The 14,896-nt window shown below is 26.3% G+C and overlaps 1 protein-coding gene across 1 annotated transcript; it reads left to right on the forward strand.

The window, feature by feature from the left end:
• The first annotated feature begins 2,151 nt into the window (after positions 1–2,151).
• LOC132932794 (uncharacterized) lies at positions 2,152–8,417 on the forward strand. The gene is made up of 5 exons (XM_060999156.1): positions 2,152–2,438; positions 3,996–4,629; positions 7,734–7,802; positions 7,890–7,982; positions 8,291–8,417. Exons 1-5 carry the CDS (start codon positions 2,152–2,154, stop codon positions 8,408–8,410), a joined length of 1,203 nt encoding a protein of 400 aa, XP_060855139.1. The 3' UTR covers positions 8,411–8,417.
• The last annotated feature ends 6,479 nt before the right edge of the window (positions 8,418–14,896 follow it).

The following is a 14,896-nucleotide window of genomic DNA, read 5'->3' on the forward strand; positions in this document are numbered from 1 at the left end:
ATTATAACTCGGCCATTTTTTAACTTAGAAAAGAAATTCAACCATTAAAATTCATTAAAAAATACACAAATTGATTACAGCATTAAATATAACATCAAATAAACAAACATAATAATATAATAAACAAACATGCCGGTATAATATATAAAAATATGTTATAAAAAAACTACTGATATCTCAACAACAACACTTCGTTGAACTCCAAGTAAAAAATTGCTAAGTCAAAAAAACTGCTTCAGCATTATAAAAATGTGATATCATTAATAATTGCTAAGTACACTAAATTTAAATTTAAAAAATCAGTAATTTATAAGACTTAAGCATTAAGTGGGAATTTATTTTATTTATAAATTAACAATTAATACCTTTTTAGTTTTTACAAGATGAATTTAGTAATATTTGTCTTGGAAATTTGTTAAATTCTCCAGTTACGAGCAGCTGATATGTTTTTTTTTTAAATAAAGTCTCGCAAAGTAAATAAATTATTGAAATAGAATATATTTATTTTTAATTTAATTTACTTCACATTTATTCGTGATAACAGATCTTATAATACATAAGACTTATAAATGCCTGAATTTTTTTAAAGTTAGTGTGGTTAGCAATTATTAATGAAATCACATCTGTATAACGCTGAAGATGACCAGTTTTTTTTTATTTAGAATCTTTTACACGGAGTTCGACGAAGTGCTTTTGTTGGGATAGTATATTTCTTGCGGAAAATTCTGACATAGGTGAGCCAGGGTAACTGAAAATTAGTATTCAGTAGTATTAAACAGAAATATGATATATTACACTCAGTTGGATTGGTATATATTTTTACAATAATCGGGGAATAGAATCAAATAAGACGACTGAAGTGCGACATAAACTATTATTATCATAATTGGTACACAACATTAATTGTTATTTATTATTTTTGTTTTTAGATGTATTAATGGAATAATTGAGTTTGATCGAAAAATTACACTACATTCAACAAATTTGCTAATCCCACAGCGTTCATGGACAAAAACAGATTGGAATACGATTTTTATTTCATTGTTCACATACTTTATTGGATTTAAATGCTTACAGATTTATTTCTGTTCCCGTCAAATGAGAAGCATTACATTCTTAATACACCATGTATTATTCACTGCACCATTTGTTATGGATTATATCTTAACACCAATAAGAACTCCACCACCTTGATAGGAGCTACTAGAATGTATGGTCTGTCGCATCTAAAAATAGTGTAATCAGAAATATTAAGTTTGGAGCTGATCATATAATCAGAAAGTTATGTCTCCGTGAGTAAGAAAATATCATAGGATCATAAAATAAAGATTGAATGTATATTGAATAATTTTGATCTAAGGCCTCTAACATTTTTGTAATATAAATTTAAAGTATACACGTTTTTATTTAAGGATACCTTCCCAATAAACATATAAACCTTAAATAGAACATTAATTAAAACTAAAAAACACAACATCAAACATTTAACTAACCATACCATTTAATAATCATTAAATTGTATTTTAATAAAAATTTATAAACCTTATACTAAACATCATTTTAACCAATTTTTAAGACTTGATAACACGTTATACTGCAAGGTTTAATTCAACATTACACCACAATGTTATCAGACACATTGCATTCCTACGCTAACGGAATAAGTGACATTCAAATTTCTAAAAATGATATATTCACCGTAGATTACGCGCCTCAATATGTATTTGTGATCTCTCTTATTCGCATTGTTTTAATATTGAATAGAATAATTTTGTTTGATACCAATACATATTAAGGCGCGTAATCTACGGTGTATATATCATTTTTAGACATCTGTTACGTAATGGTAACACACAGCTAATCGTCACATCGTTACCTATTCTCTACCTATTACCTATGTATTGATAATTAAATTATTATTTCTGCGGAATAGACATTATTTCATTTAAAACGTTTTTAATAAATTTAAATTCCTAGTTATATGTTTTCCAACGACGATGAATAAATAATTGATTGATTTTGCTTTTGACAATCAGCAAGTTAATAAATAAATAATGATGTTGGACATTAATTTGAATGACACTTATTATTTTGTTGCTAACAATGTGTATTTTAAATTTAAATTTCAGTTTTGGTACGGACTTTATAAAAATGATCACTGAATTCCACATAACCGTAAGACCCATTTTATTTGTATCCAAGTGTATGGGGTTAATTGATATTTCATATACCGTGGAACCTTCTGGATTATTGGTTCAGAATAAAAATTCAAATTTTCATGCATTACTAGAAATAGCACGTATGATTGTGTTGTTGGTATGCACTTACATATATTTTAATGAATACGGGACAGAATTTCATATACTTCGAATTATAAGTATTGTTCAATTTTGGAATGCCATTGTCGCAGCCAGGCTATCAACAATATTAATGATCAAGTATATATTTATAATACATTCAAAAATAAAAATCAATCTAGGACATAGTTGTACATTGATACATATATTTTAATTTGCAAATAATTAAGTTTAATAATATTTTATGATTACCAAAGAATCCATTATGATATTTTAAGTAAAAATTAACTATAATCGTATTTATAATTAATATTGATTCGTAATATTATAATAGACATTTTTTTTGTATTTAATACATTAATAATATTTGAATAAGAAACCTCTTCATTTCTTCGAGTTAAGGAATTATAATTTTATGATAAATAATAAATATTAATAATGTCTTATCATTCCAAGTATACAGAACCATTTTGCACAGATACAGTTTACAAGCCATTGAGTTCTGTGAATACAATTAAACTTGAAATAAATGAAGATGGTATAATAATGAATTTATTTCAGCTGATGAACATAAAATCACCAGAACCATATTGGTATTGTAATGAAATGTTATGTAACTTAAATTATACATATGCTATTCCAAGAGACATTATAATAGCTAAGAATCTATTAAATACACAAATAACATATATTGCCAATATAATTGAAAATGTTGCCTTATGTACTAGCCAAGCACGATCGAGCTATAAGCTTGGGCACACTTTGTTTTGTAAATAGATTTCAACTGTTCTTAAATTTTATTATTTTTAAATAGTTTAGCACCTCATTTTCTAACAAAATGTAAAGTGCACAAATATATTGTAAAAAAGTGAATATGATTTTAAAAAAAAATTGATTATAACATTGAATATAACATCAAATAAACAAATATAATAATATAATATTATAATAAACAAACATGCCGGTATATAAAAATATGTTATAAAAAAACTACTGATATCTCAACAAAAACACTTTGTTGAACCCCGTATAAAAAACTGCTTCAACATTATAAAGATGTGATATCATTAATAATTGCTAAGTACACTAAATTTTAAAAAAAAAACAGTAATTTATAAGACTTAAGCATTAAGTGAGAATTTATTTTATTTATAAATTAACAATTAATACCTTTTTACAAGATGTCTTGGAAATTTGTTAAATTCTCCAGTTACGAACAGATGTGTTTTTTTTCAAAATAAAGTCTCGCAAAGTAAATAAATTATTGAAATAGAATATATTTATTTTTAATTTAATTTACTTCACATTTATTCATGATAACATATCTTATAATACATAAGACTTATAAATGCCTGAGTTTTTTTTAAAGTTAGTGTGTTTAGCAATTATTAATGGAATCACATCTTTATAACGCTGAAGATGACCAGTTTTTTTTGATTTAGAATTTTTTACACGGAGTTCGACGAAGTGCTTTTGTTGGGATAGTATATTTCTTGCGGAAAATTCTGACATAGGTGAGCCAGGGTAACTGAAAATTAGTATTCAGTAGTAGAAATATGATATATTACACTCTGTTAGATGGGTATTTTTACAACGATCGGGGAATAGACTCAAATAAGACGACTGAAATGCGACATAAACTATTATTATCATAATTGGTACACAACATTAATTGTTATTTATTATTTTTGTTTTTAGATGTATTAATGGAATCATTGAGTTTGATCGAAAAATTACACTACATTCAACAAATTTGCTAATCCCACAGCGTTCATGGACAAAAACACATTGGAATACGATTTTAATTTCATTGTTCACATACTTTATTGGATTTAAATGCTTACAGATTTATTTCTGTTCCCTTCAAATGAGAAGCATTACATTCTTAATACACCATGTATTATTCACTGCACCATTTGTCATGGATTATGTAGTGACGATATCGTCATGTTTCTTTCTTCAAAATATGTATGTCAGATTCCAGACGTTAAACGATCTTTGGAAATGTCTACCTGCCGACTTAGTCCCCATCTCCGACCAATGGACACACATCAAAATTGTGGTTTTTATGGAAAACATGCGGCTGTTACACGCTGAACTTTGCGATTTGTTGAAAATGTTTACTCTAGGTTACGGCCCAATGCTTTTGAGTTTGTTTATATTCAGTTTTATCAATATGATTTTAAGTATATATATAAATTTTAGCCATATATTATTATCCAGCGTACATTCAAACAATCATTCTTTACAAATAGTAGCGCTACTGGTCCACGTACAAATTGTAACATTTTTGATATCTATTGTCATTCTTGTATCATTCATTAATGAGAAGGTAAATCAAATGGTTATTCAGCTTAATTACCCTAATGTTTTCTTTATTTATTGCTATTATTAATATTTTGATTTTAAATTCATACGATGCTTAAAAATTATTTTTTTTAAATGCTTACTTCCTTTATTAGATTAAGTTTAAAAAATACTCAAACAATAAACGCTTAATTTATTTAAGTAATGTCTTGTGGTAATATTAAATTAGTCTTCCCATAGATATAGCAATTTATAAATATGAATCATTTGAATTATGAAAACTGTTCACTTAAATTAACTTTCATTTTACATTTAATGTAAATTATTGTACTCTATAGTATAATATATTTTATTTAAATAAAGAAAATTATTTTATTAACTATTTAAATTTTTTCGATTTAAATGGACCAACATCTTCAATAGTAAAATTTCACATAATAATATAATTATTCTACTATACAGTGTGTTCACGATAAGTGGAAACACTCAATAACTATGTGCAGGCTTCATATATTTCAATCCTGCTTTTTTGGCTAACTAATAAACATTAATATACACATTTATAAATAATTAGACTATTTTTGTGACACTTAATTTTGGGCATGCACACAATGATTTTTTTTTTTAAATGGCATGACTTATTTTTACGACAAATTATTTTTTTGTGTATTTTTTAATGAATTTTAGTGGTTGAATTTCTTTTCTAAGTTAAAAAATGTGCTAAACACACTAACTTTAAAAAAACTCAGTCATTTATAAGACTTATGTATTATAAGATCTGTTATCATGAATAAATGCGAAGTAAATTAAATTAAAAATAAATATATTCTATCTCAATAATTTATTTACTTCAAATGAATGCTATTTCTTATTTATAAATTCAGATAGGCAGCATCCATTACATAGTTTCTTTTATAAACTGGAAAACATTTTAAGAGACACCGGTTCTTTTTCCAAACGAATTATGAACCATCAACCAAAAGAAGGAAATGCTATTGAAGAAGATGTTGAGGTACAAATACTAGCTTACGTTAGAGCAAATCCTAGGTCTTTTATTCGTTATGTTAGTAGTCAAATAAACATTTCATATGGAGTAGTTCAAAAAATGTTTAAAAAAAACATACTGTGTGGGGAACCATGTGGTTTAATAAATAGTAAACTATTATTAGGGCCTTACCTCTACGATGGCACACTTAATGGAAGACGATATAATGATTTTTTACTAAATGAGCTCCCAAACATGTTAGATGACCTTCCATTAGACATAAGAGCAAATTTAATATTCCAACAATGTGAATATTAATGTTCATTAGTTAGCCAAAAAAGCAGGATTGAAATATATAAAGCCTGCACATATTTATTGAGTGTTTCCGCTTATCGTGATCACACTGTATATCTACTAATTTTTTTTTAGATTCTGAGCGAAGCGATGAATGTATTGATTCTACAATGATGTGTGTTTTTTTTTTATTTTTTTATTTTTTTTTTATTTTTGTGTCTGTCATCACCTTTTAGGACAGTAAAAGTGCCTGGATTTTCTTCAATAGTAACTTTTCTGATAGGAAAGTGAATCTAGTTGGTACTTTGGGGGGTCAAAAGTAAAAATTTCCCAGTAATTTTCACAAGTGACGTGAAAAACAAAAGAAAAATTAAGGAAAAACGGGAATTTTTACGCAAAATCTGTTTTTGAGAAAATCGATTTTGGTTTTTGGTGTAACTCTAAAACAAATGACCATAGGGACATGAAATTTTGACTGAATGTTTATATTAGCATTTTCTATACACCATAAAATTTACAAAATATGTTGACTCTTTTTGAGCTGTTTACGGCCATTGTCAGTTTTCAATTTTTTTAGTTTTTTTTTCTATAAATATCAATAAAATTTTATCTGTTGATTAAAAAAGCTTGAAAATTTAATAGAAGGCTCCTAGGTAATTGTTTCAAAGGCAGATGAAAAAAATTAAAAATCCTTAGTCACAGTTTTTAATTATAAGCATTTAAAGTTCAAATTTTGACAAAATACGGAAAAATCACGAAAAATAGCAAATTATTTTGATGAGAATTCATAAAAATTTTTCTTTTTAAATCTAAGATTTGAAAATGTAATATAAGATTACTCATAAGTTTGTCTACCTTTATAAAAAAAAAAATGTCTAGAAGAAACTTAAATTAAATTTTTATGAGCGTCTGAAATTTTTATTTTTACAACATTTGATATTTACTCGATTTCTCATGTAACAATTTTCTTATTTTATTGTAATTAAAAAACGAATGACTGTAGATACTTGAAAATTTCACTGAATGTTTATATTAGCATTTTCTATACACCACAACATTTTGAAAATATTTTGACTCTTTTTGAGCTGTTTACGGACATTGTCAGTTTTCAATTTTTTTAGTTTTTTTTCCATAAATATCAATAAATTTTTATTTGTTGGGTAAAAAAGCGTGAAAATTGAATATAAGGCTCCTGATATATCGTTCTAATAGCAGTTGAAAAATATTAAAAATACATATGCACAATTAAGCATTTAAAGTTCAAATTTTGACAACATTTATAAAATTTATAAATTTATAAATTTTTAACTTTTATGGCTAAGGATTGAAAATTTAAAACAAGGCTCCACGTAAATAGGTTATATATAAATTACTTTATTCACAATAATATCATCAAAATATATACTTGGTATAATCATATGCTGACTGACCGTTTTCGCTCAGAATCGTTTTTCTTATACAATGATATTATATCATTGAATTCAAATTTAACACCATCCATTACAGTGACCCACTTGTAACCTACCGTACAGCAGAGCGACATCCACTTATCCACCTTTTTATTTATTAATTTGTGGATAAATTTATTGATATTTATTTTAATGTATTTGATGTACGTACATATTTATTTATTTTATTTTATTTTATATATTATATAATTATTATCGTTAAATTGAGTTTTCCTCTGTAGTCAAAGAAAAAATTAATAATTTTTAGATTATACAAATCTAATTAGCTTTGCATAGACTGTAAGAATATGATTTTTCCAGTAAATATATTATATTCTTTAAATAACTAATGTCATGGAGTAACAATACAACAAAATAAATTGTTTTTAATTATTTTTTCAGCGATTGAAAATGATATCATGTCTAAGATTATATCGAATTTCAAATTTACACTTTGACATAAAACGACAGGTAAAATATATTTTATTTATTTCTATTTTTACGATAGACTTAATATAAGAGCGATATGATTCTTTATTTCTTTATTTTATTAATCAGATCAAAATGTTTATGAATCAAATATCAGTTTGTGCTTCGGACCAAATTTCGGCATTTGGGTTTTTTGATATCAATTTAAATCTCGTTACATCTGTAAGTACTCTTTTTTTTTTGTTTACTTGACTTATTAGAACTATTTGATTGTTTTTCGTCTGATATACCGTTTTTTATCCACTAGTTCTTAATCATTTTATCTTCACATTATATTCACCATAGCAATATAATATTATGACCTACACTGGTACGCCACGGTACACCTATTTATAATCACTGATCAGATCATTAGATTGTAATGTGTTAATAGACAAAAATCGGTTGTATTTAATATTTATTCTACATTTTTGGGTTTTTGGTTTGTTACAGAATATACTTAGTTTATAATTTGTTTTGAATGTTCACAGATACTGGTATTATTGATTAGTGGAATAATCACTTTAATACAGATGAAAGATCACCCAATGATATTGAAATTAAATAATGACACTTATTCCTTATTTCAGAAGTTACGTACCAGAAATTAAAATTAAGTGAATAATATATATTATCTATTTTTTTATTTCAATAGTAACAACGAATAACCGAATAACTTTGATATTTTCTCCAAAATACATAAACATCATAATTTTCTTAACAATATGTTATATTTGTATAAATATTTTGACTCTTTTTGTGCAAGGTATTAATTATAGATTTTTTTTTTTATTTTTTCTTCGTTTTTCATAGAAAAATAAGATATTCATATTGTATTATTATATATGTATAATATGGTCAAATATATTTATTAAAATATCTATTTATACTTAAAAATATATATAATAAATTTTAATTATTTATGTATGCTTTTAATAACGTTATGACAACAGCCGTATGGAAATATTTTCAATTAATATATTATTACATGTATTTATCAAAATTATTGAACAATTTTACGAACATTTTTAAGATATGTAATATAATATATGTTATACAAGCTGATCCCGAGCACTTCGTTGCCCGTTAAATGTATCAACTCTATATGATTCAAACTTTGTTCAATTCGTTATTTAATATTCGGTGTATGGTGTTCAAAATTTATCTTAACTTTTCCGTTGCCCGGAATAAAAATTCTGATTGAGTATACAACAGTACATTATCAGGTAGGCAATCTACCTGTGGTAGATCGCGAACTCCGTGCTGTTTGTGCGTAAGTGTATGATTATATATAGTGTATAATTCTAAAGTATTAAAGTTATACCAAGTTTGTCGTTTTTACCTTATTCCACCTACAGTGGATTAATATAATATAATATTATTAATATAATAAATTTATACAAAATCCTATTCTAACCTAACCATACTAAAATCCGATGAATAAAAAAAAACAAATTTAACCCTTTGTAAATTAACCTATCTTCTTCCCAGAGGTCCAATCTACCCACAAACATTAATTTATATATATATATAACTGTATAAATACACAGACTATAACTATACAGACTTGTTGCGTGCACCCAACTTACAGGAGAAGGGGACAGGATGGGTTGATGGTAGGAGCGTCAAATGATCAACAAATAGAGTTGTTTATTAAAAATTGTAAACAAAGACAAGTTAATTTATACGGATTAGCTATTCGAATTAACGACAATCACTGGTGTCTTAGGCAATAAGCGATTGCTCGAATACTCTTTAAGTCCAAAATACGCCGTTAATGAAAATAAACTAAGTCCAAACGAGATAATGGTGATTTACCAGAAGCGAAGAGGTACAGGAGCTCCTATATAGTCCTATCACCTCCCTTTACTAGATCCCTGGCGGACTGTGTCGGTGATTCTCACAAACCATGGGGCCTTCCATAATTAGATGGTTGACTATTTCGTAGTGCGAACACTGACCTATGACTCTGGGTTGCAGATGTGCCTTTGGTCGATGCGGGGTAGAGATGGAGAATTTACGTAAAAAAAATATCGGTAAATTTACCGGTAAATTTTACGGTAAATTTACCAATAATGTTGTAAAAATGGTAAAATAGCTAAATCTTAGAGCCATTGTTATTTTTTACTATTAGACATTAGTAAATACTAAATACGATTCGTATTAGGTACTAATGTTGTATACCTACTTGTTAAATCTAGTTCTTTCTAATAATAACAATAATTAACAAAAAATTTAAAAAATGAATCTAAAATATCTATTGTTCTGTATTAGACATTAGTAATTAGTACATTTTATGAAATATGAATATTGAATTATTCATATTACAATTAATAAATAATTTAAACTAAACTAAACTATCAAAATTCACATTACCTTTATTTCTTTTTAAGTCAAAACATTTATATTTAGACTTAACTTTTGTATTGATAATAGTATATTATCAATATCACATTATCTGCATTCTTGGTATCTCCCTATAAAATCTTTCCTAATTACCTACTGATATTTAATGTTCTAATATATATTAGGGGTGGCAGAATATTGATTTTATAGTATATAACAAACTATATAAACAATAACAAGTATATAAATTATAAATATTACAAATGATAATATCACAGAAGTTCCTTTTTCGGTTTACCTACTTTGGTCCAACCTGTTTATTACCTATATTAAGATTTATCTTAAACCGTGATTAGTACTTTATTCATTATTGTATTGTTAACATTTGATAAAAAATATATCTCTTTACAATTTAGACTAGGCGTTTTCGATTTCATTTGATTAGAGAGGTCACACAACATTTTTTTTTGGTAAAAAATAATTTACCGGTAAAAAAAAATTGGTAAAATTTACGGTAAATTTTTTTACCGGTAAAAAATTACCTGGTAAATTTACTCCACTCACATCTCTAATGCGGGGTATCGTTGTAATAAGTGCGTATACCCACGGCCATGTTGTCACAGTGCCAAGATCTAATTCATAGAATCTATTGCGCGTCGCGGAGTTCCCACAGATATTCTTACCGGCTCGGGTTCTATCATCTGGCCGTTGGTGGATGCTGACTCTGTTGCTAACAATTATAATGTTGCTATCCCAGGGTCTTGTGCACTACGCTGACATCATCCCAACCTGACACTCTGTATTATCCTAGTACATTAGATATTCGTATATTCTAACTATATGTGTAGGAACGGAGTAGAGAGTTCCCGTACGTAGCACCTCCCCCCTTAGAAAAAGGATTTATGCCTCTAAAAGACAGAAATCTTTTCAAAACACCATCGAATTTACAAGTTTATGCAATGTGTTAACAATTTAGTTAATTTCAATTACATCGTATACATGGTTACAATATTAAGTTATTATGTGTTAACAATGTTGATGAATTTCATTACATCAGTATGATTTACAATTTTAGTTGATTTTCATTACAATAATTTATGTTTTATAATTTCGTTACAATAGTTTTCATTTTACAATTTTCATTACAATAATATTTGTTATATAGTTTCTGTTACATTAATAAGTTTTTGCACATTATGTTTGATAGATACAGTGTTTACATTTGATAGCATAACCTGGTCGTGTACAATTTATTGTTTAGAACATCGAAACAATTTACAATATATATATATTTTTTTTTTGTTTATTATGTTGGTTAGTTATACATTAATACGTATATTACATAATACAAAAAAAAACTTATCACATATATTTATTTTTTTTTGTTAGTTGGTTGTCATAATACGACAATGTTTTAATAATTATTGTTATTAAGTTTACATTTATTTCACTCGTAATAAGGTGTCATAAATTATATAAAATAATGGTTAGTTAACTAATTAGTTCCTTGTTAAATATTGTTGACCTCAGGTTGGTTCATTATTCTAAATTGCTTATTTTAATTTATTAGTTACCAAGATTTACGAAAGGAAATGTATTTTAATTCTATTCCCCATTCTATATATATACCATATTTAATACCCCTGAATTAGTGTTATCGTATTTCAATACTGTTCGATTGTCATTATATCTACCTATTTCTTACGCGCTGATTTTTATTCAATTAAACGTTGACTAAACGAGGGGGACAACTTATATGAAAAAGTTGTCACGTCATGTAACCTAATTTAAGCGACTTAATTCGTATATATTTAATTTATCTTAATAGCGTACATTTAATCTACTTTAATGAATATTATATTTAATTAAATTATTTTTATTTTACTTTAATCCATATATAGTACCTATTTACGTATTATATTTTTATTCTAACTTAATATATATCATACAATTAATATTTCGTCAATTAATTATCCTGAAAATAAAATATTCAACTGCTTATTCTACATAAGTAACTGTTATACCTGTTACAATCTACAAATTTGTTATACCTAATATTTTATTATAATAATTTTCTTGACTTATTCTAATCTAACTACTTTTACAACTAAAATAATTATTTAATGTAAAATAATTCTTATACTATTCTAATATAATGCAAGCAATAAATCTACTTTAATTCAAGCTTTATTCTAATGTTTGTAATACTAAGGGCCCCTAACCTAACAATTATTTCTTTTTTTTTTACGTAAATAATACTTCCTTACGTAAAATTAATATGACGTGTGGAGTACGTACATCTCCATATTGAAATACCGTACGAGAAAACTGATTGCACAAGAGCTAAATAGATAACTCTAAGAGTTTTAATATCTAACATATTTTTGAGCAATCGGAACTTCTATAATAACTTTCTAAGAAGACTATTTACATGATAAATATATTCAATGCATTTTAGTCCTAACAGTTTTTTTGACTTAGTAATTCTTAACACGGAGTTAGTACGAAGTGTTTTTGTTGGGATATCAGTTGTTTTTTTATAATATATTTTTATATACCGGCATGTTATATGATTTGCAGGTTTTATTTTTTTTTTTTGTTTATTATATTAATATATTGTTATGTTTGTTTATTTGATGTTATATTTAATGTTATAATCAATTTTTTTTTAATTTTATTCACTTTTTCACAATATATTAAATTTGTGCACTTTGCATTTTGTTTATACATGAAACAATGTTTCTAATACTTGGAAAAATAGATCCTAAACTATTTAAAAATAATAAAATTGAAGAACAGTTTAAATCTATGTACAAGACAAAGCGTGCACAAGCTTAAAGCTCGTCGTGCTTGGCTAGTACATAAGGCAATATTTTCAATTATATTGGCAATATCTGTTATTTGTGTATTTCATAGATTCTTAGCTATTATAATGACTCTTGGAATAGCATATGTATAATTTAAGTTATATAACATTTCATTACAATAGGTACCAAGATAGTTCTGGAGATTTTATGTTCATTGGCTGAAATAAATTCATTATTATACCATCTTTATTTATTTCAAGATTAATTGTATTCACAGAACTCAATGGCTTGTAAACTGTATCTGTACAAAAGGGTTTTGTATACTTGGAATGATAAGACATTATTAATATTTATTATTTATCATAAAATTATAATTCCTTAACTCGAAGAAATGAAGAGGTTCCTTATTCAAATGTTATTAAATATTAAATACAAAAAATGGCTATTATAATATTATGAATCAATATTAATTATAAATACGGTCATAGTTAATTTTTACTTAAAATATCATAATGGATTCTTTGGTAATCATAAAATATTATTAAACTTAATTATTTGTAAATTAAAATGTATGTATCAATGTACAACTATGTCCTAGATTGATTTTTACTTTTGAGTACATTATAAATATATACTTGATCATTAATATTATTGATAGCCTGGCTGCGACAATGGCATTCCAAAATTGAACAATACTTATTATTCAAAGTATATGAAATTCTGTCCCGTATTGATTAAAATATATGTAAGTGCATACCAACAACACAATCATACGTGCTATTTCTTGTAATGCATGAACATTTGAATTTTTATTCTGAACCAATAATCCAGAAGGTTCCACGGATATGAAAATTAGTGATGAAAATTAATGATGAAAGTGTTTTTAGGGAATTTTTGGAAGAGTCTGATGACGATTTAATGAATGAAACTCTTGTATAAAGTTATTCATAGAAGATTTCAGATTATTACAAATGGTACAATCAATGGTTACCAAGAAGACTGGATGATGAGAGTCCTCACTCCTTGGCTGTATAAGTATCCCTACAGGGAATCAGTTTTTTGACTGTGAAGAAGATGTTAGATGGGTGATGTGAGAAGCTACCGGGAACATTACCATCATTATGGACTCAAAGTGGAACCCCACCTATACACCTGATAGAGACATTGTGGTTACCTTTCTTCCTGCAAGTTTATTATATATTATAATAAACTAGGTATGATGGCAATGAACCAATTTCTGTATTATGTTGCGCAAATATGGTGACGGCCTTTTACAATTTTTTATTGGTTTTGAAAATATTATCATAATGAGAAATTTAAAAACGGCGAAAGACCAGGTCCATTTTTTGTCAGAGTGATGGTCACCGGGTGAGGAGTGTGTCGCCGGATGTGTGCATCATATATAGTTATTATATCATGAATACTGGGGGTAATTATCGACAACGCATTAACAGAACTTATACAAATTTTGTAATACTATAACAAACTGTATGTACCATCTCTCCATGTACCCGAGTATTTTACTTATTTATTTTTGTGTCAAACGCTCCAATCTAACACTGGTTATTTGCGAATTAAAAGCCAAAATAAAAAAATAATTTAGTGTTCAACATATTACATAATAACATACCTACATTAAATTATAATGCTACATTTTAGACTTTCTAAACTATACAGAAAAGTGGATCAACAAAATTTAAAATAAATAACATAATTATTTACTATAAAATACTAATGAGTGTATAAAAACAATAATTTGAAGTAAATATAATATATTTTCTTTGTTTTTTAGTTTTGAAAAAAACCTTACACTCGATATTTCTGAATGAGAAAAATTAGTCAACTATCTTAAATTAACAGCTAAAAGAATCAAGGAAAATGCATTTTAATGACTTACCAAATTAACATTTTTACAGTGCATGGGATTCAATCCAATTTTTGAAA

The sequence above is a fragment of the Metopolophium dirhodum genome, chromosome 1, assembly GCF_019925205.1.
Source record: "Metopolophium dirhodum isolate CAU chromosome 1, ASM1992520v1, whole genome shotgun sequence".
In the NCBI taxonomy this organism is placed as follows: Eukaryota; Metazoa; Arthropoda; class Insecta; order Hemiptera; family Aphididae; genus Metopolophium; species Metopolophium dirhodum.